The following is a 27,923-nucleotide window of genomic DNA, read 5'->3' as shown; positions in this document are numbered from 1 at the left end:
TAAGGATCTAGATCATTCGGAATTGTAAGAACAAGAGATTAGCCTTATCTCAGGCATCGTACATCGATCAAATATTGATCAGGTACAGGATCCAGGATTCCAAGAGGGGTTTGTTACCCATTAGGCATGGAATCGTTTTGTCTAAGGATCGATGTCCTAAGACACCTCAAGAGGTTGAGGAGATGAGACGGATTCCCTATGTTCCAATTGTTGGAAGCTTAATGTATGCAATGTTATGTACCATACTCGATATTTGCTATGCAGTTGGGATTGTCAGTCATTATCAATTCAATCCAAGATTTAATCACTGGATTACGGTCAAGACAATCCTCAAGTATCTTCAGAGAATGAGGAACTACATACTCGTGTATGGAGATAAGGATTTGATCCTTACAGGGTATACAGACTCTGACTTTCAACTAATAGAGATTCTCGTAAATTGACATCAGGGTCAGTGTTCACTCTGAATTGAGAGGTTGTAGTGTGGCAAAGCATCAAGCAAGGATGCATCACCGACTCCACTATGGAAGTCGAATACGTAGCCACTTGTGAAGCAGCTAAGGAGGTTGTTTGTCTAAGAAAATTCCTTACAGATTTGGAAGTTGTTCCAAATATGGATTTCCAAATCACTATTTATTGTGATAACAATAAGGCTGTGGCAAATTCGAAGGAACCTTGGAGTCATCGTTGAGGCAAGCATATAGAACGAAAATATCAATTGATCAGAGAGATTGTGCATCGCGGTTATGTGATAGTCACGAAATCACGTCGGAGCACAACGTTGTTGATCCGTTTACAAAAACTCTCACGGCTAGTTTGAGAGTCATCTGGAATCTCTGGGTCTATGGGACATGCGGCATCTTGTCTAGGACAAATGGGAGATGATACTGGGTTATAGTGTATGCCCTAGTTTATTATATATTATACTTGTATTTATTTTGTATTGTACATTAGTCTCCCGAGGCATTAGGATAAGTCGGAGATTGTTGGGATTGGTGTCTTAATTCTCCCAGAGTCTCATACTTTGTAAAATATACACATTGTTATTAATAAGTTAAGAGTTATTTTAGTTGGAATTTACTCATCCCCAATAAACAAAGCTTCATGGTTATTTTATGTAAACTTAAGCATGTATATGAGATATACAAGTGGATCAGGATCATGCCTTAAGTGATAACCTAAAAAGGTCTGTAGTATAAGGATTAAGGAGAGATACCTGATCCTAGTGACACTACGGATACGGTCCGCTTTGTAGAGGTTTGCAAATGTTGTGAACTTCTACAAATGGTAGATCCTAACCATTCATGTAGAGACATACGAGCGGAGGTGTCCTATACAAAGAGTTTGTATAAGACATTCTTCTAAACGATTTAGCATTCGTCTATGCAATAGACTCTTGTCATATCCCACTTGCTCAATCGCCTATACGATTATTATTCCTCCAGTCTCTTACTCTAACCAAGTCCACACAGAGCCCACACTTCTGGATTCTCACACCGAGAATACCAAGGTAGCCATTGTGGTGGTGTCCTCACTCAACTCGACTGAGTTCGAGGTTTTGGAGGCCGTTCGTTGGGTTCGTGATCTTGGAGATCGTTGAGTTTGAGTTTGTTGTTGATCGTGCTGTGTTGCAGTCATAGTGTTCGAACGTTCATGTGTTACTATCTTAAAGAATGAATGAGCGTTCGTGATCAAGGGAGTTTGAAGCATGAGTCTTCAAAGGTTTGTATAATCGTTCCCTTGATTATCTTATAAAGCATGTTGTAATTTTTTATTGTGCATAACCAGTTAGTTTCCGTTTATCGATTGTAATTGTGTATGTTCAAATACGAATGGAATTTGAAACGATCATTCCGCTGCTCATAGAAATCCTCATGTCTGATCTCCTTCAAGTCCAACAATTATATCTAGAATTGGACTAAAATCTGCTAACTATTACGACTACAAAACATATGTCTGGACGTGTGCACAACATGACATACATTAAACTCCTGACTACTTATGCATAAGGAATTCTTTTCAAATCCTCAACTTCTTGAGGTGTCTTAGGACACTATTCCTTAGACAGGTGAATTTCATGTCTAAAAGGTAATAAACCTCTTTTGGAATTTGCATTTTATATCTAGACAACATCTTGTCTAAATAATCAATTTTAACAATAAACGGTAATTATAAAAAAAGTGACTATTTCGTGGTCCGGTCTTATGTAAACATTTTTTGTATAGGATGCCTCCATTCACATGTCTCCACATGATCGACTTTGGGATCACATCATTTGTATCAAGATACAAAGCGTGCTGCATCCATAGTGTTCCTAGGATAAAACACCCAACTCTATCCATATACTTATAGACCATTTTTGCTATATACTCAAACTTGATCATCCTTTATGTCTCTATATAAAGTTTAAGTATTCATATTATAGCCATGGATTCGTTATTTTATTGGATTTAGGAATCTATGAATGTAATTTATATATTCAATAGTAATTTTATTGAAATAATCTCAATAACATCTTTATTGTAAATAGGAATATATTTAAAGTTTACAAACTGCAAGTTTTATGACATATAACCCAACATTTCCCTATCCCTGGCTAACTGATAATTTTGTAGATGTGAATTATTGTTTGATGGGATAATTGGTTGTTCACCCTTCAAAGGAACATCCTCCTTAATTGTTGAAGAATCAAGTTGTACATCAAATTTTTCTATGTTTGAAGTAGGAAGCAAACTTTCTGCATATCCACTACTACCAATTATTTCCTGAGAACCAATCAAATCAATTTCAAACCCATTAGTTTCAACATTTGATTTGTTTTTTTATTTTTGTGATTCTTTCCATGGCATTAGACTTTCAGTAAACAAAATGTCCCTACTGATGAATACTTTATTGTCCCCTTTTTCAAGAGATCAAAGTCTGTAACCCTTAACACCATTAGGATATCCTAGAAATTTTCATTTCTTAGCTCTAGAATCTAACTTATCTCTAGTGTGTGCATATGCTGCAAAACCGAAAGTTCTCATATGATCAAGTTTAGGTTTTTTCCATACCACAATTCTTGAGGAGTTTTGAAATTTAAAGTTATAGATGGACTTCTATTAATAATGTAAGCAACAGTATTTATAGCTTCCCCCAAAAAGCTTCTGGAAGGTTTGCATAAGACAAAATGTATCTAACCTTCTCCAAGATTGTTCTATTATATCTTTCAACAAAGGCCATTTTGTTGTGGTGTCCCCGAGACAGTTAAATGTCAATTAATGTCATATTCTTTACACAAATCAAGAAATTTATTATTCAAATATTCAAGACCTTATCTATTCTCAGAGTTTTAACTTTCTTGCTTGACAAATTTTCATTCAACAAATTTTTCAAACACCTCATCCTTTGTTTTTAACAAAAAATCCACAGTTTTCTTGAGTAATCATCTATAATGGTGCGAAAATATCGAGCTCCCCCATATATTTGTACTCTTAAAGGATCCCAAAGATCTGAATGTACATATTCTAAGACTTCAAATGTCTTACATGATCCTTTTTTAAAACTATGTTCGGTGGATTTTCCAAGTATATAATGTTCACAAAAGGATAGGCCTAATGGTTTTCCAATCAATCCTTGTTTATATAAATGATTTAAGCCATTATTACTAATATGACCTAATCAACCATGCCAAAGTTTTGTATCATCTAAAGTTGAATCAATAACAACATTAGACTCTTCATTAGGTACCCATGTTCTCCTTAAAACATACAAGCCATTTTTTCAATTTTGCAATCAATTTCACTAAAGTATCTTTACTAACAATTAAAACACCCTTTTTAGATCTATAATGGAAACCAGCTCTATCTAAAGTACCCAAGGATATCAAATTTCTTCTCAAGCCAGGAACATATTTAACAGAAGACAGAATTCTAAAAGTACCATCATATAACTGCAACTTAATTGATCCAGTACCCTCAATTTCATATTGCTCATCATTTCCTATAGTGACCTTACCCCCAACATGTTTTTGAAGATCAATAAACAAGCGTTTATAAGGTGACATGTGATATGTACAATCGGAATCCATGATTCATTCATCAATATCACAATATTCACTCATTACTAACACTTCAGCAGATTCATAACCTTCATGAACATTAATAGTGACTTTGTTTTCCTTTCTAACTGGGAGTTTTCCTTTTTTTTTCAAAATAGGGCAATCAAATTTAATATGTCCTTCTTTACAGCAGTAATTACAACTTTGGCTTTTTGGTTCCTTTTTTTATTCAACTTGGGATTGTTCTTATTTTGTTGACTGTTTTGAGGTTTAGAATTCTTACCTTTAGTAAACAGAGCTTTAAAATATTTTTTTTCTCAACTTTTAGTTCATGTTCCTTGGATATAAGAGAATTTAGAAAAATATCAAGTATCAATGCATCTCTCCCATACTTAGTTGCTAACCTAACCTCTTTATGGTTATCTAGAAGCGAGTTCAGAAGGATTACTGTTTGATTTTCACCATCTAATTTTTCTCCTGTATTATTGAGATCCAAACAAATCTTCTCAAATTCATCAATATTTTTCTCAAGACTTTTAGACTAATCTATCTTAAATCTGAATAGTTTTTTTTAAAATATATCTTATTAGTAAGCGATTTAGACATATAAAACTCACCAAGTTTAGTCCACAGATCAAATACATTCTTAATGTTACTAACACGTCTCAGAACATTATCAGCATGATGCAAAATAATGGTACTATAGACTATTTCACACGTTTCAGATTTTTCAGCATCAATCATGGTAGAAGACAACTTACCCGAATCCTCAAGAGTCTTATCAATTTTTTGTTGCACTAACAGGCCCTTCATTTTCTTTTTTCAGAGGCTGAAATCTCATCTACCATCAAATTTGTCCAGTTCGAACTTGGCTGACATGTTTGTTTGAAATCAGGAATGCAAACGAAAACAGTCGGTGAAGAAAAAAAATGTTAGAACCCTCCTACAACTGCTTCGATACCATTTGAAGGACAAATCAATAACCACAATAGCTTGTAAATCAGATTAAAATGAAGATAGTGAAACAAGAGGAAGGGAGAAGAGATTGACACATGTCTTATAATGGTTCAACCGAAGTCTATATCCATTGTGCAAATCAAAAATAGAATTCTTTATTAACAGTAATAATGCAAAAGATCAAAGAATGATGAACTCAAATCAAGCTCAAAATCAAGCTCTGAAGGAGAAAAAAAAGACCCAGATTGTAGCAATAACCTCTCTGCCCAAATTTCACTATTTTTTGTTCTTCTTTTTTTTGCTCCCCACCCAAAGTCTCTTTATTTATATAGAGAAATGACTAGGAGTGCAACAAAAAATCTAAAAAATGAAAAATCAAAACAATTCAAACAATTCAATGATTTGGTTTAGTTTTTTAGTATAAAATTAAACATCTTGGGTTTGAAGAAAACTGAAAAATATGGACTCAGATCGACTTTTTATTAGAAAAACCAATCAAAATCGAATTGATTCAATGATATATGTATATCCCTAAAAATAAACTTTATTTTAATATTTTAATTATTATGGTGCATGTATATTTATTGTTTAGAAAAAAGACCAATTATGATGGAGCGTGTATATTTTTTATTTGGAGAACTTCCATGAAAAAAAAAGTCAATTTTTAATTTGTGAAAAAAAAAAAAAGAAATAGACCCCAATTTTAATTTAACAAAAAGGACAAGTTCAGAACAAACTTCTAATAAAAAAGTAGAAGAAAAAAATATGCTAAAAATCGAGAACCAAATCGATAATAAATGGATCCAAATAAAATCAATCCAATAATTTTGTTATTTATTGGACATTGGTTTGGATCTCTTCTTTTGTAAAATCGATTGGTTTGGTTTGGTACTTAGTTGGCCTCAAAACCGATAAAACTGAATTGACTGTCACCCCGAAAAATTACAACAAGCTTACATAAGCCTAATGGGTCATAATAAAATAAAAGCTCATAAACCCAAGAAACCCACGGTAAAGATGCTGTAAATATGAGAAGCAAAAAACTAACATTCACTATTGCATCGATATATGGAGAATTAACAATGTCTTTCTCTTCCACCCATCTTTTCCTTCCAATGACTCTCTAGTTCTTCACTTGCCTTATTCAAACTCTTTGGCTTCTTCAAAAGTTCTGACATTCTCCACTCTACTGTTATTGTTGAACTCTGAGTTCCTCTTACTATAAGAACTTGAATAAATCCCTTCCCTTCACTCCTTGTCTTTCTAGTTTTACTTTAGGATTAGAATCATCACCCAATTGCAATAAAACATATACCATATCTTTAGCTACATAATCTTTAACACCCTTCCTCCTTTCATTATGTTCATCCAACACATGTTCAAGAAACCTGTCAAATTTCTTGCTCAATGTTTTCATTTTATTCACATACTTTTGCAAATCCAAGAAACTAATCTAGGGTACGGAATCCCCAATGTTAAGCACACCACTCAGCAAGAAAAACTCGTCTAACATTTTCTTGAATTTGCCTGGCGAAACAGAGATGTTTTCTGCATATGACATTCAAGCTCATTGTAGATAAATGATCTTTGAGTTGGATTTGTTTGTTACCAGAGTTATGAATTTCTTTAAGCAAAGAATTACTTTCTTCATTTCGTATGTATTCAAAGGAATCGAGATGCTTGGTACTAAAAAGCTCTGTTGAGTAAATTTTTCGAGCTTGAAGCTAGTAAGGTCCACATGGAGACCAGATAATTCCAAAGTATTTGTAGGAGAGGTACTTTCCAACCGCGATTTTGGGGCGGGAAATGAAGATAGAATTAGGGTTGTTAAAATAATCCGACAACTCGAACTATTCAACCCAAAAATGTAATTGATGGATTCGATTAAACTTTTCTATTTTTATTGGGTTTCTCTTCGTTTAAAGTTTAATTACTTTGTATGGATAAATTTGTGAGTTTTTAAATTTTTTTTTTTTTAAATTGTTATGCTATTTATCTTTGTTTAAAGTTTTAAAAAAATATCATGGTATTTAGCATTTAAATTTTATGAGATTTTAATTATTAGTCATGTGTTGTATATAAATTTACATATTTTTAATTAAAAATAAAAAAATAAGTTATAACTCGACTGTTGGGATTGGTGTCCTAAATTTCTCTTGTATTCTCGTAGTTTGTAAATTATGTATAAAGAAATTGTTAGTATTAAAATAATTGAGGATCATGTTTAAAATGATAACCTAAATGGTCTGTAGTCAACAGATAAGGTTGGGTACCTTATTCTGATGACACTATGGATACGACCCGCTTTGTAGATGTTACAAGTGTTATAAATGAGATCGATCCCAATTTTTTTTTTAATTTTACACATAACAAAATTTACCGAACAAGATTATGCAAAATACATAAATTTCTAGCATGCAATAGAGGGGAAAAAAGAAATTAGGGTTTTGAAGATACCCTTAAAGAAATCAATTTCTTCACGAAATCCCTCCTCGATCAATCCTGAATAACTGGATCACGAACACCCAATAAAGATACCACCAAGCATATTCTCTTTTGGGTAAAGAATCCTCATGAGTGTGTGAGCTCCGAAATTATGGGAAGAGGAATTGGGAAAATGAGAGAGAATTCTCTTAGGGAAAAAATCAGAATCACAACCTTGCTTCTCTGTGAAGAAGACGACCATAAAAGATGATTCCTCACAAAACTGCCCACCAAATCTCAAATATAATATATTTCTTTTTTTTTTATTCTTTATTTATCCTCTCTCAATTAATTGTTGGGTTTTCTCAAATCAAATAGTTTATTTGCACGAAATACTAAATAAAAAATCATAACTCTAGCCAAAATGAGCTTAAGGTCCATTTGGATTGATTTAAGAAAAATAAAATTTCAAAAAAATTATTTTTATTTCAACATTTTTTATCAAAACTCTTTAAAATACTTTTCGAAAGCTATTTTGAGTAATTGTCAAACACTTCAAATTTTTCTAAAATGACTTATTTTTTAAACTAAACACTTGAAAATGTATTCAAAATACATCCTAACTCAATTGACATCAATATGTGCTGAAGATCAAGAGGTCCATAGTATAAATTCTTCGTCCATTTGTACTTAACAAAAAAGAATTATAACTCCGTATTCATTATTTGTACGCACCTATAGGTATATATTTCTTTGAATGATCTTTCCATACTCTATCAATCAATTGTTTTATTTTTTTTTTCAAAAAACAAAAGAAGTTTTTACGTATTTGCATGAAACACTAAATAAAGAAAACAACTTAGAAATTCTACAAACACATATTTCAAACATATAATAAAACAATAAAGGGGCAGTTATTTCACCAAATAATATATTGTTTTATTTTTATAATTTTTATGGCAAAAAAATAACTTAAGGTGGTATGAAAAACTTTCCATAACAGCCTACTAAAAAAATTCCCTTTTAAAGTGGAGGATTTTGTAGGGTTCTCAATGATAGAGCTACTATATGTGAGTTGAACCACTCTCAGAGTGTCCTTATCCTTAAGGTTCCACATCCTACGAGAGTGGCTAATTTCAAACCTATTACCCTGCATAATGTTTCTTACAAGATTATCACTAAAGTTGTTACTAGTAGGTTGAAATTGTTTTTTAATAAGGTTATTTCTAAGCCCTAGAGTGCTTTTGTTCTTGGTAGACTTATTTCTAATAATATCCTTGTTAGCTATGAATGTATTAGTCAATCGACGCAATCTAGTTTTGTATAATTTTAAAAAGAAAAAAATAGTTCGGTTTGGTTGGGCTACCAAATCGAATCGAACAATTTTCGTCCCTACTTAATAGATATGGTCTGTCAATGATTAATAGAAAAATATTATAGTTAATTCATTTTCAAAGAAAAAAAAATTCTATCAATAATATAAAAATATCACAAAGGAATATATTAATGGTCTATTGATAGTATAGATCATTTATCGACGTTAGATATAAAAATAGTGGATATGTGACAGGTATCTATTAATAATAGAGGTTGAAAGTAGATTAATTTTTTTTAAGAATAGATGATATTATTATACAACAACAAGGAGGATCCCACAGTCCGAGATCAAGGTATCAAAGCAACAAAGCACAAGCAAAGACAGAACAACAAAACGCAAACAAAGCCAACAAGAAAAAAACTTGAACAAACCAAACATAAACGTAAAAAAAACCCCAAAACATCAGGGAGAAAGCTAGAAAAGAGAAACCAAAACCCCACAACTAGGGACAACAACAAAACAGAGAGCAACAGCAAGTTCAAAAAGAAGAAAAGCAAGCGTAAACATGCTAGATAAGACCAATAAGATCAACTCGCCAGGAAACAGCTCGAGCACGAACCATAGAGACCATAAGATGAAACAAAGCAGACACCGACTTCGGTTGACCTCCATGCAACCGCCGATTACGCTCCTGCCAGATGTAGTAAATGAAAGCACACATTAATACACGGAACAACATACTACGCATCCCCTTACCCGACCCCACTCGACACAACCAACTCAACTCGATATCCCAACCCACCACCCGAGGCGACAAACCTAACTGACGCAACACACCAGACTACACCTTTCTCTCAAACCCACACTCGAAAAATAAATGATCCCGAAGAGCTCTATTCTTCCTACACAGAAGACACCCCCTGACAACACACTCTAGCTCCTCAACCAATCCCGCGTGCCTAACTTGTCCCTCACAAACTAACCACGCACAGAATTGTGGAATACCACCCCCCCACCTACAAAATACTAGCCTAAGATACCTAGGATGACGAGGACGCAAACTCTCCCAAGCACTACGATAGAAAACTAGCCACTAGCACCTGCTCCCAAACCCAATAATCCTCCCCCTCACCCTAGGCCCCACTGTCTGAATAATACCCCAGATCTCAAGCAACTCCCAAGTCACTATAGGCCACCTCCAACCTCCCTCACTATCTAGAACTCCGACAACCGTGCTCCAAACTACTCCCTACATCATAAAACACCGTAGACCCATATGAATCTAAAATTGCACCCCTCGGCAACCAAGGATCCCACCAAACAAAATAGAACTATCCATCACCGATCATCAAAACGAACAAGATGCTTGAATCTCTCTACAATGCAAGATAGCCCTTAAGCACTAAGACCTCCCAACCTCACTCCGAACAGCCCACAAAGACTGTCCACACAAAACATACACCTCCACCCACGCCACCCATAATGAACTCGATTTAATTAGAGAAACCAAAGCAACTTCATAATAACAGCCTGATTCCATGAAGCCACATGTTTCACACCCAACACCCCCTCTCCCAACGGCAAGCACACCTCAACCCATGCTATTTGCACACTACCTCGACTCACCGTACTTCCCTTCCATAAATAACTATATAATAGACGACCAACCTCATGAGTTACACAAGCAGGCAACATGAAGATGCTACACCAAAACACCTAAAAGGACTGTAAAACAGACCTAACAAGCTACAACCTTTCAGCAAAAGAGAGGGATCACGCCACCCAGCTTCTAATACGAGCTGTAATCCTCTGTATTAAAGGTGCACAATCCATAGCCCTCAACTGACCAACCAATAACGGTAACCTCAGATACCTAACATGCAGCAAACCAAGAGAGAATCCCATAAACGCAGCTAGTTCCTCTGCCTCCCCAGGCTCCATACTTGCAACAAACATGGAACTCTTCCCAACATTTGCAATTAACCCAGACAGCCGTACAAAATCCGCCAAGACCTGCCTTACAAACTCCAAGGAATCTCTCCCAGCTGCACAGAAAATCATCAAATCGTCTACAAAAGTCAAATGAGTCAGGTCGACATGCTCACATCGATCATGGAACCTAAACCACACAGGAGGTTTATTCAACAACTTAGATAAGACCTCAATCACCATCACAAACAAAAAAGAAGACAATGGATCCCCCTACCTCAACTCCTTCCTACCAGGTAAAAAACCCCTCAAGGGAACCATTAATCATCATAGAGAACGTAGGTGTCGTAACATAAGTCCTCACCCAACTGACAAACTGAAGGGGCATACCTATAGCCAGCAACACACCAAACAGAAAATCCCAATTGACTGAATCATACGCCTTCTGAATATCTACCTTTAACACATAACGGGAATTCTCTCTACTCTTCTTGTAGCCCCCCACAAATTCTTGACACAATAAAATGTTATTGAAAATTAACCTACCAGGAACAAAAGTAGACTGGTTACCACTGATGAAAGAAGGCAACCATAACCTCAATCTCTCAGCTAAGATCCTCGAGATACACTTATACACAACATTGCAACAAGAAATAGGACGAAACTCCTCCATACGTTCAGCTCCTCGTCTCTTTGGGATAAGAGTAATAGCAGCAGAATTAACTCTACCAGGCAGGTAACAGGACTAAAAAAAGTTCAGCACAGCATCACATAAATCATCCCCAACCACTCTCCAAGCAGCTCTGTAAAAATCCACAGAAAACCCATCAGGCCCAGGAGCCTTTCCAGACTTCATTAAGAATAAACCCTTTTGAATCTCATCCCGACTCACTAAACTACCAAGCACCTCCACCCCCTCCTCGAACCAATTGAATTGCACAATATCCCCAATCCGGGCAATAAAATCCCTGTACCCCACAGGCTGAGACCCAAACTACCTCGAAAGAACTCAACTGCCACCCTATCATGCACCGTCTATCGAGTCCCCCCAGCATCCATAACCGTAAATAAACCACTACAACTGCAACGAAATCGAACACAACAATGGAAAAATGACGTGTTCATATCATCTAACTCCAGCCACCTCACTCTAGTCTTCTGCCGGAGCGACACCCCCTCCAATCTAGCCACTAACCAGAACATCTCAATGGCTCGAGCCGCCTCCGCACATACCGACCCTGAGTGAGGATCCCTCTCCACCTCAACCTGAGCAGCCTCTATAATCTGCCTAGCCACCTTCACCTCTTTAGATAACACAAAGATACGCCTACCAAGCAATGCACATAAAACCGCTTCACTGCCTTCAAATTTCGCACAAAGCTAACCATGGGAGACACATCCTCTGACCTTCTCCACACTAACCTAATAGTATCAATAAAACCATCAACCTCTGCCCAATGAGAAAAATAGCGAAACGTAGGAGGCGGCCTACTCCTCGTCTCCCCTATAGAAACCAGAAGAGGGCTATGATCAGAAATCCCCCACTGACCAACCCTAACCTCAAAATATGGAAACACTACCTTCCATGCCTTATTAGACAAACAGCGATCCAACCGATGCAAGATACCATTCCCCTGAATTTTACTAGTCCAAGTAAACCAGTTACATGTCACGCCCAACTCAACCAGATCCGCCTCCAACAACGTCCCATTAAACTTTTCCATCTCCCTCAAGCTAGAGCAACCTCCAAAATCCTCTGAACTACTACGAATAGCATTAAAATCCCCCAGAACAACTCCAAGAAGCTGCCATGAGGCACATACATCAATCAACTGAGACCACAAGTTCCTCCTCTCGCTCACGTGATTAGAGGCATACACAACACCAATATGAACTCTAGCACTAGATACAATATCCACCAAAGTTCCAGAAATGAACTGATCCCCACTAACATCTATAAGAAAATCATAGACTCTCATCCGCCACATCACCCAGATCCTCTCAACTCCCCTCCCACTATAACTACACACACACCTTCAAGCATCACCAAACCTACCCACCACTATATCAAAATTTTCGTGAAGAACCCTCGTCTCAAGCAAACAACAAAAAGTAACAGAGAAGGAAGCCAGAAAGTCTGCTACCACCCTACACTTGATATGGTCATTCAATCCCCTAACATTCTAGGAACCCAAATCATGAATCTTGCAAGAAATCACATCTACCACCTCCCACTGGGCTTTTGTCCAAACTTCCAAACATCCCCTCCATAACAGACAATGGATCAGGATCTGTCTACACTAAAGTCAGTGCCAACAAGTCTCCCCCCTCATCACATAAAACTTCAAACTGATTACGTCTGTCAACATGCTTTACAAATCCCGTAATTTCAAGGGACCCATAAACTACTCTGCTCCTCAAGGGCGCCAAACCCGGTGACCCACTGCCACCCCTGTGCCCTACACCTTCTCTATCACGCCGACGACGACTAACCATAGTAAACTCATCATCACTCCCCGCACCTCTATTCCCAACCCAACACCCCTCACAACTCACATCTCTATTCTCAACCACTGGGCTAATTTCTCTCCCACCAATACCCAAATCATGCCCCTTTCTCACACTCTCACATCCCCCATTCTCCCTCAAACACCCCTTATTAATCGCCACAATACACAATTCTTGACCCTTTGCCACACCTTGTTTCTCACACACAGCCCTAGTATGCCCAAAGGAACCACACAAGCACATCTACAAGGTTTCCACTCATACACTACTGGAATAATAAACTTCTAACCTCACATTCTAACAGTGACTGAAGAGGGTAATAACGAATCACCATCCACCTGAACACAAGCCCTCGCATATGATAACCATCATTGCTCTCTTGTTGCAACATCAAATGAGATCGGTTTACCCATGACACTAGCTAACACTACTAAACCCCTATCTGTCCACAGCTCTAGGGGAACACGCTCCAGTTTAATCCAGATAGGAACAGAATAAAAAAAAAAAAAAAAGTTTCAGGAACAATACCTGGTGACCACTGTCGTAATAAGATGGGTTTGCCACCCAAGTGCCACGGACCATTCTTCAGCACCCAATCCCGTGACTCGACCTTCTAAAATTTAAAGATAATCAACCCATTTTCCAATAAGGTAATAGTTGGCAACTCTACGCGTCCCCAAATTCTCTAAATAAGGTGACATATAACAGAACACGGGAGTTTGGCATCCACAAACTGACCGCCCAAAGATTTCTCCCACAAACACACACCTGCATCAATAATCTCCTCACAAAGTTCAACAATAACTTTGTCATTTTCAACCAAAGGGGGAATAAACTCTAAATTTCCCCTCAAATTTGACCCAAAAAGGGTTGCCCACGAACTTTCTCCTTTCACACCGGAACCAAAACCAACTAAACCACCTCGTTCCTTCAACCGGTCTAACTTTAGACCAAACCCCCCAACCGAACCAGTTTTGAGAACCGACTCCTCCTTCTCATGAGAACCCCGCTTGTCCACCGACCGACCCTCGCTTTCAATAAGGCCAGCCCATGAAACCTCCCCATGGCCTAACTTCTACCACCCCCAGGCTCCCAACTCCGGCCCAACACCACGCTACCCACCCTCCAAAGCCCCCACACCTTTCGACCCTTTTCCCAGCTCCCCCTAAACCAGTCCCTCCCTTCACTCGAGCCCAAACTTCTCTGCCCAACCACTAGCCCAAACCCCAGCCCATCCGGTTCATCCCTCTCAACCCGATTTTCTTCTGACTCTATGATCAACCCTTCGACCATCGTCGAATCACCCGCCATCAACCCCCTCATCCCCACTTTGGCCACACTCCTCGTATCGGACCCTTCACCCTCCTCAGAACAACCGTCAGACATCCCAAAACCCTTCACCTCTGAAGAACGAGCACCCAAACCCAATTCGATCTCCAGTCTAAGTAGACGAAAGGGATGTCGAGTAACTCGACCTTCATTCTTCTCCTTCAATCTTAAAGGTGACCGCTTACGCACCATCTAACCTCATCGTCCACAGATCTAAACTCACACCTTCCTCTGCTGCTAAAAACCCGAACGTAACCCTCACTATCCAGATTAAACTCACCGTCTGCTAAAGTCTACTACCTTCTTATCATAAACCTGCTACCTGCTACAGTAACTGACCGAACGTACCTATCGCGGAATAGACGGCGACCTTCTTACAATCGAAACGAAGATGGCAACAGCAACAGAATAGGCAAAGACGACGACGCCGCCACCGAAACGACTATCGACTACCCATGGGAGATTCAATCGTCGCTCGTCCGCAACCCTTTGAGAGTAGATTAATTAAGAAAAAGAATGATGATGAAATTAGTTTGAGGGTAAGGTCCAATATTACAATTACCATAAAATATCAACATTTATCAAAGCGCTTAATTTTCCAAGTATCTTAAATGCGCAATGAAACGCCCTTAAAACCTAAGTAGAGTGTTATTAGAGGCGGACTATTCACATCCCTTTCAAAAAGGGAATAAAGCTTTAAACAAACCAACAAAAAGCCATATTAAACCCAGCCCTCGCTGCATCAAAACCTCTCTCAATCCGAAATCGATCGAGCTTTGGCATTCAATTTCCCCCGATCAATCTCTTCTGTTTTTAGTTCCCTCCTCAAGATCATGAACGACGGTGGCCGTAGATATGCTGGAAGAGGCCATCCGAATAACAGAGGACGATCTCCTCGCTCCGCCGATAATTTCACTTATCGTCCTCGTCATGTAATCTAACTTCCTTCAAGCTCCGCAACTTTTACAAATTTTACGCATATTGGCTCTAGGCTTTACTTTTGCTTTATTCGTTTATTCATATATGTTTATTCTAGTCTTTAAACAGATCGAGTTAACTGTTCACTGAGTCCATTTCTGTTATTTATTTATTTTTAATTATTTCCTTCATGCAGACGAACGGCTGATATTCCTGTTACAATTAGAGATTCAATAGATATTGTGAAAAAAATAGAAATTTAAGTAAAGTTCAAATTGCAGGTTTTGTCCTTGAATCTTTAGTTTTATATCTAAGTTTATGAAGTTTAAAGTATCTAATAAGTCCAATATTGCGTCTATACATATTTTTAAAATTCGTAGGCAATATCCAAAGTTTAGGATCCCATTAGTCATAAAATTTAATTTTATATATTAGATCAATTAATTTTTAAAAATTTTGAATAGGCTGAGGGCCGCACACTTGAAAATTTAGGAACTTATTAGATATTTTTTAAGTTTGGTGACTTATTCGACACAAAATTGCATGTCCAACATGTTGTAAAGTTGAAGGACCAATTAGACACAAACTTAGAAGTTCGAGGACTAAACTTATAATTTATTTAATCTTTTAAGTAAATTGATCATTTGTGTTGTGTGTGTGTCAGTGGTGGATTTCAGAAAAGACCTGAGGACTTCTGGTTTACTTTTTTATGGAATTCTGAAATTTGTAGATATTTAATTTTGTTTGCAAATTTATGAAAATACAATATATGTTATGAATAGGTTGTATCAGTTAGTAAGGGAGCAGAATTGAAGGTGCCAGAGTTTAGATTTGTACTCTCATGCTTACTTCTAATCTTTCACATTCTAACAAAAAGTGCAGGCTGGAGGTGAGGGGCCTTCTGTTGCTGGTTCGTCTAACCCTGGTAATGGAACTTTCCGAGATAGAAGTTCTCAGCACATGTCGTCGAGGAATGTCGGGAAGCCTTTTGGACAAAAACAGGCCTCGAGTTCTGAACAGTGGCAGTGGCGGCCTTTAAATAGTGGGAAAGATGCGTCTTCTGCTGCCATTGATCTTCAACCGGAACATAATTCAGCTGATGATTTGAGCAATACCTCTAAACAATTATTGGGATCTATTGCATCAAATACTGACAGTAATCATATGAGCAAAAGCTCTAAACAACTATTGGGATCTATTGCATCAAATTCTAATTGCAAGGAATTCTCACCTTCTTCTGCCCAAAATGTCTCTAAGAGTTTGCATTCTGCTGTTGAAAGAATTCAGATTCGGGAATCTACAGCAGTAGGGGAAAGTTGTAGTGATTCGTTTCCTCATGATAATTGTAACAGATCAGATGCTGTTGGACAGGACCTCAAGGTTCAAGTTCTCTTGGAATCCTGTGTGAAAGATGAGAGTTCCACCAAAAAATTAAGGGAAAGTAATAATGTTTCGGGCTCTACGGACTCAAAAGACAAGAAGCCTTCAGTGAACCTCGATCCTTTTGATATATGCCTTCCAAAGACTGGGGTTGTCACACTGAATCCTTCTTTATTCGCTAAGAACAGAGAAAAGAGGAATGAGATGAAGCGTGCAATGGAGGGAAATAGTGGAATTGTGTTGAGACCAGGAATGGTTCATCTGAAGAGTGGCATTTCCCTCAGGGATCAGGTATACATTGATTTCTCTCTCTCACCTGCACAAATGGTCTATATCAAAATCTTATTATTGTAGTTAGCCTCAGACATAAACGAATCAATTCTTGAGTTAAAGATCTTTCCATATATCTCTAGGAGGGAAAGCTCACTCTCCAAGGATAGGAAAGTGCCGTATCATTTATTCTTTTTTCTTGAACCAAGTTTTCATTGAGAAAAATGGATGAATATACAAGACAAATAAAAGAAAAAGGGTCTCACAAAAGGAGTCCAAACACTAAGCACAAATGGACTAAGCTTCAGGCGATAATTACAAATATCGTGGGGAAAGATGCTTTATTATCAAGCAAGAAATGGATCTTATTAGAGGATGAGTTGTAGCTTTGACTATGGTCTTTTTTTCCTTTCATTCTAGGTTCACCATATAGGTGTTGGATGGTTTTGTTTGATTTGAGCCGCACTATTATTTTTAGCTTTGTTGAGAGCGTTTTCAAAACTCTGAATCTTCCTTGCTTTTCTTCCTCTGTTATGGTCGCCGCAGGTGATGATAGTAAAAAGATGTCGGGATCTTGGTATTGGAGCTGGAGGCTTTTACCAACCTGGTTACCGTGAAGGAGGAAAGCTACACTTGAAAATGATGTGCCTAGGTAAAAATTGGGATCCGGATAGTAGCACATATGGAGATGTTCGTCCATTTGATGATACAAAACCACCAAGTCTACCAGATGAATTTTACCAACTGGTTGAAAAGGCAATCAAAGTTTCTTATGCCATTATGGGGAAAGATTCAACAATGAAAAATCCTGAACGTGTACTTCCATGGATGAAGCCGAACATCTGTATTGTAAACTTCTACTCACAAAATGGAAGATTAGGTCTTCATCAGGTCTGCAATAACGGCTCCTATACTCTTCACTTTTTGGATCTTCCAACATTTCATAATTCTTCCATCATAATCTTTGTCTCATTTTCTTCCCATTAGGATCGAGATGAAAGTCGAGAAAGTCTCGATAAAGGATTGCCTGTTGTCTCCTTCTCCATTGGTGACTCTGCAGAATTCCTATTTGGTGATCAGAGTGACGCTGATCAAGCGGAGAAAGTTACTTTGGAATCGGGAGATATCTTGATATTTGGTGGGAAATCAAGACATGTTTTCCATGGGGTGACTGTAATTCATCCAAACACTGCTCCTAAAGAACTTTTAGAAGCAACAAATCTTCGTCCAGGTCGCTTGAATCTTACTTTCCGTCAGTACTGAAAGCTTTTTTTCTTTTTTGCTCACCAAGGGAGATATCTATGAAACAACGCCCTTGTAATACAGTCCCAAGTTTCTCTCTAGTGCTTCGGGAAGTTGGTTTTGTTTTACTTTAACTAACACATTACAAAAGCATCATCGTAATAGAGTCTTGATGCACAGAGAGGTAATTCTTAGTTGTAATCTATTATCCTATGGGAAAATTTATTGCTTTTCAAGAACTTTGTCATATTGTGCAGTTCTAATATTTTGCATTACAGTGGGGTTTTCAAGGAATTTTTGGTGTTGGTTACCCTTGGAAACAAGGGACTTAGTTGATTGTTTATAGTTTCGGGGTATTATAGTTATTTATTTTACCCTATTTTTCTTTCCTTTTTTGTATTTAGGCTTGTTGGAGCCTATAAACAAGAATCCTCTAGTATCTCTCATATTATGTAAAAATGTTTCAGGATTTTCCACGTAAATCTTGTCTCCTCTTTCTGTCTGTCTCTCTTTTTAACAGTTACCATGGAATTATCTAATTGATTGCAATTTTGTAACTGTTTCTACTATACACGTAAAGTAATATTCATAATGTATGGAAATCCTTAGAACAACCTGAACTTCCTAAACAACGGATTAAAAACAATTTTTAACTTACAAAATTTGTTAAAGAGAAACTCTTAACACAAAAGTTTCCATCTTTCGAAGCTTGTGTCCAACATTACGATTAATCTATATGGCAAGAAGAAATTGGATGATGAAATTGAACTCACTTACTTCTATTACGACAAAAACTCATGCTCGTTTAGTATGAAATTAATGCAACCAATTATGTCTCTCTTGAGAGTGCTTAACTACCTGTCATTTCGTTCAAGAGGGTATTTCTTTCGTTTTTATTTTGACATGTTGATATTAATGTGTATTTAAGAATTATATTTGACAAAGGATGTTAAATAACAAGTATTTGCAAAAATATGAAAACAAATGTTGATACAATACCAATAATGTGAACATGATACTGTCAAATCAAGTTTTTAACCGGTAATTTGAATATATCTCAATTAGTTAATCTATGATCAATAGGTTAGAGATTCAAGTCTCTACATATGCATGTCGTGTTGGGAATGTCCTAAAACTCGCAATTCATGTTACATATTCTATTTATCAATAATAACGACTTGTTGATTTTGCATCTTATTATGGAAATCTAATAAACATATCATTGGCTATAGTTTGAATACTGTAACTTTATGTAACTTTATGTAGTTTTATGTAGTGACATAAACAGGATCAAGTTGATAGTATATAGCCTAAATGGTCTAATAAGTATATGGATGAAATTGGGTATCTCATCTTGGTAACACTTTGGATGTGACCCATTCTGTAGTTGTTACAAAAAGTTGTAAAGTGCTACAAACGATGTGATTCACAAATCGTTCATGTTGAGACATGTGAGTGGAGGCATCCTATGCAATGAGTTTGCATATAGACTGGACCACGAAAATCGTCACTTTTCTTTATAATGACCATTTACTGTTAAAACTGACTATTTCATTTATTAAATAACCTAGGTTAACTCGATCTTAATTCTGAGCTAGTTATGAACTCCTATTTGTTCAGGATCTGTAAGAGTAGTCCAACAGCACTGCTCAATAAGCTTACCATTTTGGGGATAAGACCAGATGAATAGCTGGGGAGATAGCCTTGCAAGATAGAATTCACTCCTACCTGATTAAGGGTTAGCAGATAGGTTGTTCTCTTAAGTACTGATTCCAGGTCTTGAACAATCAAGGCCCCACCTTCTCATGATAGAGAAAGGATTTGAATCATAGAGATTATGAATCAGATTTGTTCATTAGAGGGTCAATAAGAACTTAAGGAACAAGATGTATTCACAGGGGTAAAACAATAATTTTGACCTAGCTATGATTACGAACAATCTGTGAAAGATCGACTTACTGATTATGGTTATAAAGTGGACTTAATATATCTACAGTGAGGAGAGTTCAACTATGGATTATAGTGGAGTATCCCATTAGTTAACGAATGGGGGTTAGATCGGACTAATGAGTTTAGCCGATTAATCTCAAATCGTTGGAGCCCATGATCTGTAGGTTCACGAGGTTCCTCTACTAGCTCGCTGGTTAAGCTTTAGAGTAGCTTGAAAAATTAATTTGAAACATTCAAATTAAACAAAATAGGAGAATATACATTTAAATATGATTTAAATATATGAAGATGATTATTGTGCAAAAATTAATTTAATATTTGATATTAAATGAATTAATATTTTAAATTAATTTATGAAATTAATTTTAGAAAATGATTTTTCAATTATTAAAATCAAAATTGAATTTTGAAATCAAATTTTGGTTTTAAAAGAAAAATGGGAAAAATCGTTTTGCATGCACCAAAATGGAAAAACTTGATTTTCCAATATCATCTTTTTCATGCTAACTCAAAGTCTACTTCTTCATTAAAGCTCCAAGCATGAGCTGCAAGCCATGCATATCTCTTCTTTGCATGTTCATCTACAATAAATAAAGAAGATAGGAGTGAATTGAAGGTATGCATAACACATAAATTTTGAGAGAAAATTTCAGTGAGAAGAAAGGGTTCTTCGAAGTGAGCTATTGTGAGTATCTCTTTGTTCTTCATCATTTCAAGTTGTTCTTGAGTCCCACAACTTAGTCTAAAGCTCCAAAAGGATAGTGGGGAAGATCTTGAGGTAGTTCACGGTGATCTTTCGTGAAGACTACTGCTGATTGATCAAGTTCTTGAAGAGTTCTTCAAAGGTATGATCTTAAAACCCTCTTATTTAGATGAGCATGCTTTAGTTTCTGCCAAAATTAGTGAATTTGAATGCTTATGGATCCTTGATACTTCCGCTGCATATTTTCTAACTCTAACAATTGGTATCAAAGCATCATTTAAGCATTCAATTTGGTTTAATTTTGGTGTGGTGGGTGTTTTTCATGAGATATATGAAACTAATACACTGATATGATTTTCTGAGTTTTGGAATTTTAATTCTCTTTAATTTATTATTTAAATTTGTAACTGGCTCTTAATTGATGAGCTTTTATGTGTTAGCAAGAGTCTGTAATTTATTTGGAGTCATTAGAATTAAAATTAAGATGTAATTGAAGAAACAAGTGAAGGAGGCCGAGTTGTTGTTCCAGTTTTTCAGCTTCTGCTCAAAATCGTTGTTAAGGTTCGGTTGCTAAGCGATCATCTAGTTCCAGGTGTTACACGATGTGAAGAAAAGCTAGACGTTCGTATAGCAATGGGCGCTGGTTGTTGTGATGTTGAACGCTAAACGATCGTGTACCTACGGGAGCTAAGCGATACGTTCGAATGAAATACAATAGCATTACGCGATCATTTAGCTTTTGGCGTGGGAACTAAACGATACGTTGGATTTGCTAAACGATGGCACTACACGATCGTGTAGTTGCAGTGTGCGCTAAGCGATGCGATGAAGTGCTACGCAATAGCATTGAGCGATCGTTTAGATCAAGTGCTAAGCGATCGTGTAGACGAAGTGCTAAGCGATGCGAAAATGTTCTATATGATAGAGCTAAGCGATCGTTTAGCTATGGCGGATACTAAACGATGACATGAAACGCTAGGCAATGGTGTTAAACGATCGTGTAGTTCTATTCGATAGAGTTAAACGATAGCTAGGCGATGGTGTTAACCGATCATGTAGCTCTATACAATAGAGCTAAGCGATCGTTTAGCTTCAGTAGACACTAAGCGATCGTGTACCTCTTCTCAACACAAGGTAATGGTGTTAGACGATTGCCTTCAACGCTACACGATCGACCTTAGCAAGACTTTGAGGTTGGACCGAGAGCAACTAGTTCGATCAATTTTCTCAAGGTCCAATTCGGTTTAGCCTCAAAGGGTTTTTGGTTGATCCGGTTCAAGATGCTTGGGTTCGGTTTGGAGCAGTTCGAGCGGTTCAAAGACAATTTTGAAGTTGTTTGTAATAGTTAGGCATCTGTTTGCTTGTTTATGCCAAAACAAAAACCATATCAGTTAGTGTTTAATTGTTTATGCATGAGATGTATGTAATAATTAAATAATTCGTGTATATGCATACAATATGCCATGTAGATTTAAAACTCCATCGTAGGAAGCATGTTACATGTATTGAAAGTATGTTATAATTGTTATAATATATAATATGCATGTTAGAGTTATGTTTAATATAATGGTTATATTAGATGCCTTTGTTGAATGTTGTGGATGTTAAGCATGTCTAAAATTTTGTAAGTTGTTATAAAATTGGTTAGACATTTAAAATCCATAACAAAGAATAGCTACATACTCACTTACTTAACAACTAGTTTTAAACGTTAAAACAGATTGTTACCTTATAAAATAAGGTTACAAATTCATATCGGTTCATAAACCCGTCTAAGGCTGGGGTACTTAAGTTGACAATTTACAGAACACCTCCTACCTAGGGATTATAACCGAACTATTGAAAGTTGTAAACTGATTTTATGAACTTGCTTGAGCGATGTGAGGTAATAAAATAGTTTATCACCTAGACATTGTAGGTTAAATCCAATTATAAGAGTTATATCTAGATAAATCACCTAGACTTAGGTTGTATAAAATTAGCCATCATGCCTAAGTAAAATACCCAAACATTTTGAACACTTCAGTGGGAGATTAACAATATATTTGATATATAGTTATTAGCTCTCATGTTCTCAAGAATTTACACTGTGAGATCCATGCTCGGCTTCATGTCGATTTTATCTCGACCGCTCTATATGAAAAATGCTTGCATGGGTCAATAACAAAGTGAATGAGGGAGGTAGTTCATAGTAAGTGGGTGAAGGAAATGTGTCAACATTGTCCTACGATCTCCTCTATTAGTTTGAACCGTGAGATTTTTATGTTGCGTCTGCTGTCGTTTTATGCGGCACTAGCTAGTCATTAACCGCAACGATCCCTATGAAGGGTTGTAACATAGGATTCGGAACAACCCAGGCTTCAATAAAATGAATAGGATCTTATAGTTCCGTCTTGGATATTGTCTTCTATCTAAGAGGTACCGTCATATAAGATCTGAAAATGGTGGGTCACACTTACAAGAATTACTAATTGTTAATAAAGATCTTGACCGAAAACGATAACCAAAAGATCTATTGGAACATGAGTTATTCTGAAAATAGTATTTGGTCAAGAATTATCTTGCTTTTGTGAAGGAATTCTTGACTGCCCCACGATAACATTTGCTCTAAATCACTTAAGTATCATTGAAAATAAATAAAGATTTATTGGGTACTTTATTAGTTTTGCTAAAAATGGATTTAGATGCATATTTAATAGAGTTTGTTTAAAATGTTTCAGCAATGTCGAACTCAATCATAAAATTAATTGCTTCTGATAAATTTAATGGAGAGGGTTATTCGAACTGGAAGTCAAACATCAATACGATATTAGTTGTAAACAATCTGAGGTTTTTGTTAACAGAGGAGTGTCCTCCAGTTCCCAGTTCAACGACCATCTGAAATGTTCGGGACGTCTATGATAGATGGGTGAGGGCGAATGAGAAAGCTCGGGCCTATATCTTGGCGAGTATATCTGATGTACTCAACAAGAAGCATAAGGTTATGCCCACAGCCCGTGAGGTATGGCATCATTACAAGAGATGTTCAGGCAACCGGCATCTTCTGTTAGACATGAAGACATCAAATATGTTTATGTAACACGCATGAAGATGGAACCAACGTAAGAGAACACGTTCTCAACATGATGGTTCATTTTAACATTACGGAGTCTCACGGGGTAATGATAGACGAGATAAGTCAAGTGAACATGATACTAGAATCTCTTCCTGAGAGTTATCTGTTATTTAGGACAAACGTTGTCATGAACAAAATCACTTATAACTTAATGACATTGTTGAATGAGTTGCAAACTTATCAATCAATGATGAAACTAAAGGAAAAAGAAATAAATGTTATTTCAAAACCAAAAAAAAATTATAAGGGGTCAACGTCAGGTACGAAACCCACTGATGATAAGAAAGTTGGTCCTTCTTCTTTTAAGGATAAAACCGTACAAATGAAGAAGAAAGGAAAAGGGAAAAAGAAAGCTACTGCAAAGAAAAACAAAACTCCCAAAGGAAAATGTTTCCATTGTGGAGAAGTTGGGCATTGGAAACGAAACTGCCTAAAATATCTGGCTAAAAAGAAAGCAGAAAAGGCTAAACAAGGTAAATTTGATTTACTGGTTGTTGAAACATGTATAGTGGAAAATTCTCACCTTACCTGGATATTGGATTCAGGCGCCGCTAATCATGTTTGCGCTTTTCTACAGAAAACTAGTTCTTAGAGAAGACTTTCTAAATATGAGATGACTTTCAAGGTGGGAACAAGTGAAGTCATTTTAGCTGAAGCAGTGGGAGATGTGAAGTTGTTTTTTTAGAGATTCTTTTGTCTTGCTCAAGAATGTGTTCTTTGTACCAAAGATGAAAAGATATCTGATCTTCATTTCCTGTCTATTAGAGAATATGTACAGTGTATCTTTTGAATGTTATGAAGTGTTTATTTATTCAAGATGTGTTCATATTTGTTTTGCTGGACTTGAAAATAACTTATACATATTACAACCAACTGAAGCAAGAGCCATTTTAAATATAGAGATGTTTAAAAGGGCTGAGACTCATAATAAAAGGTGAAAAATTCCTCCTAACGCCTGTCTTTGGCACCTCAAGCTTGGTCACATTAATCTCAACAAGATTAAGAGATTGGTAAAAAACGGTCATCTAAATCAATTAGAAGACAGTTTCCTACCTCCATATGAATCATGTCTTGAGGAAAAAATGAAAAAAAGATCTTTTTCTGACAAAGGTCTGCGTGCCAAAGAACCTCTCAAACTTATACATTCAGACCTATGTGGTCCGATGAATGTTAAAGCTCGAGGAGGATATCAATACTTCGTCAGTTTTATTGACGATTACTCTCAATATGGCTATATTTACTTAATCAATCACAAGTCTGAAACTCTTGAAAAGTTCAAAGAATTTAAGGCTGAGACTGAAAATCAGTTAAGTAAAAGAATTAAAACACTTCGATCTGATCGAGGTGGTGAGTATATGGATTTGAATTCTAGAATTATCTAGTAGATCATGGAATTCAATCCCAACTCACAGCACCTAGAACACCACAACAAAATGGTGCTGCATAAAGGAGAAATCAAACCTTGTTGGACATGGTTCGGTCTATGATGAGTTATGCTCGGTTACCTCAATCCTTTTGGAGTATGCAGTACAGACTGCAGTTTATATTTTGAATGTTGTTCCATCCAAAAGTGTTTCAGAAACACCGTTTGAATTGTGGAAAGGACGCAAAGCAAGTATACATCATTTCCGTATTTGGGGTTGTCCAACACACGTGTTGGTAGAGAATCCTGAGAAATTGGAAATACGTTTAAAATTATGCCTATTTGTAGAATACCCCATAGAAACAAAAGGAGGATACTTTTATGATCCCAAGAAGATAAAGTTTTTGTATCGGCAAATGCTACATTCTTGGATGCGGATCATATTAAAAATCATCTACCTCGCAGTAAACTAATATTGCAAGAACTTACTAAAGATACTACAGAAAGATCAACAAAAGTTGTTGATCAAACTGGTCCATCAACAACGGTTGTTGTCCCGTCACGTCCATCCCAAGAGTTGGGGATGCCTCATTGTAGTGGGAGGATTATTCAGCAACTTGAACACTACATGGGTTTAACAGAAACTCAGAACATCATATAAGATGATGTTTTAGAGGATCCATTAACCTTTAAAAAAGCATTGGAGGATATCGACAGGAAACAATGGATAAAAGTCATGGACGATGAAATGGAGTCTATGTATTTCAACTCTGTCTGGAAACTTATAGATCAACCATATGGGGTAACACCTATAGGTTGTAAATGGATCTACAAAATAAAACAAGACCAAACTGGCAAGGTACAGACCTATAAAGCCAGATTCGTGGCAAAGGGTTTTACCTAAAAAGGAGTTGATTATGAAGAAACTTTTTCTCCTATTGCCATGATCAAATCAATAAGAATACTTTTGGGCATTGTCATATATTATGACTATGAGATATGGCAAATGGATGTCAAGATAACTTCTCTGAATGACTATCTTGATGAAAGTATTTTTATGTCTCAAACAGAAGGGTTCATTGAAAAAGGACAGGAACAGAAAATCTTTAAGCTTAATCGATCTATTTATGGGTTGAAACAAGTGTCCAAATTCTGGAATATAAGATTTGACACTGTGATCAAATCTTATAGCTTTGAACAGAATGTTGATGAAGCTTGTGTATACAAGAAGATAATCAACAAAACTGTAGCATTCTTAGTTCTATATGTTGATGATATCTTGCTCATTGGGAATAAGACAAGTTTTCTTGCTGACGTAAAGAGATGGTTAGCAACACAGTTCCAAATGATAGATTTGGGTGATGCTCAGTATGGTCTAGGAATACAGATCTTTCATAACCGAAAGAATAGAACATTGGTACTATCTCAGGCATCTTATATTGACAAGATGTTGTCAAGGTATAATATGCAAAATTTCAAGAAAGTTTTATTATCTTTTAGGCATGAAATTCATTTATCAAAGGAACAATGTCCTATGACACCTCAAGAAGTTGAGGAGATTAACAAAATTCCATATGCATCTGCAGTTGGGAGTTTGATGTACGCCATGTTGTGTACACACCCTGACATATGTTTTGTAGTTGGAATCGTCAGCAGGTTGCAATCCAATCTAGCACACGGTCATTAGACCGTTGTAATAATATCCTCAAGTATCTAAGGAGAACGAGGGACTATATACTTGTGTATGGACCTAAGGATTTGATCCTTACAGGATACATCGATTCTGATTTTCAGACTGACGTAGATTCTAGGAAATCTACCTCAGGATCAGTTTTCACTCTTAATAGAGGAGCTATAGTTTGGAGAAGCATCAAGCAAATTTTTATCGCTGACTTCACAATGGAAGTGGAATACGTGGCTACATGCGAAGCTGCTAAAGAAGTAGTATGGCTACGCAAATTCTTGGGCGATTTGGAAGTCGTTCCAGATATGCACCTGCCAATCACACTATATTGTGATAATAGTGGTGTTATTGCCAACTCAAAGGAACCCATGAATCACAAATGTGAAAAACACATTAAAAGAAAGTACCATCTCATCTTGGAGATAGTACACAGAGGAGATGTGATCGTCACAAAGATTGCCTCTGAAGACAACCTTGCTGCTCTATTCACAAAGGCCCTCTCGGCTAAAGTATTCAAGGGCCACCTAGTTGGACTAGGACTCTAAGTAGTGTAATCTAGGGTAAGTGGGAGAATGTCTATGGTATTAGAAATGCCCTAGTTTATTGTATTTTTCCCATTATGTTTCTCAACATTATATTGTATATATTTGTTCTCACTGGAGTTTTAGTCCAAGTGGGAGATTGTTGGGAATGTCCTAGAACTCGCAATTTGTGTTAAACATTCTATTTATCAATAATAATGACTTGTTGATTTTGCATCTTATTATGGAAATCCAATAAACATATCCATGGCT

General features: G+C 36.7%; 1 protein-coding gene across 2 annotated transcripts; it reads left to right on the top strand.

Annotated features, from left to right (window-relative positions):
* Positions 1-15,168: 15,168 nt before the first annotated feature.
* On the top strand, positions 15,169-18,608 carry LOC120068103. Of its 2 annotated transcripts, none has more exons than XM_039019802.1 (4): positions 15,169-15,436; positions 16,305-17,093; positions 17,619-17,963; positions 18,060-18,608. In XM_039019802.1, exons 1-4 carry the CDS (start codon positions 15,338-15,340, stop codon positions 18,333-18,335), a joined length of 1,509 nt encoding a protein of 502 aa, XP_038875730.1. In that variant the 5' UTR covers positions 15,169-15,337; the 3' UTR covers positions 18,336-18,608. The 2 variants fall into 2 exon arrangements, with proteins under 2 accessions (XP_038875730.1, XP_038875734.1); XM_039019806.1 differs by having other exon boundaries at positions 15,171-15,436; positions 16,300-17,093.
* The last annotated feature ends 9,315 nt before the right edge of the window (positions 18,609-27,923 follow it).

The sequence above is a fragment of the Benincasa hispida genome, chromosome 1 (assembly GCF_009727055.1).
Source record: "Benincasa hispida cultivar B227 chromosome 1, ASM972705v1, whole genome shotgun sequence".
In the NCBI taxonomy this organism is placed as follows: domain Eukaryota; kingdom Viridiplantae; phylum Streptophyta; class Magnoliopsida; order Cucurbitales; family Cucurbitaceae; genus Benincasa; species Benincasa hispida.
This window is presented reverse-complemented; position numbering and strand designations above follow the sequence as displayed.

Coding starts and splice junctions, on each gene's coding strand:
- LOC120068103 (XM_039019802.1), top strand. CDS start 15,338: ATGAACGACGGTGGCCGTAGATATGCTGGAAGAGGCCATCCGAATAAC. Junction 17,094..17,618: donor GCATTTCCCTCAGGGATCAG/GTATACATTGAT, acceptor TGGTCGCCGCAG/GTGATGATAGTAAAAAGATG. Junction 17,964..18,059: donor GAAGATTAGGTCTTCATCAG/GTCTGCAATAAC, acceptor TCTTCCCATTAG/GATCGAGATGAAAGTCGAGA.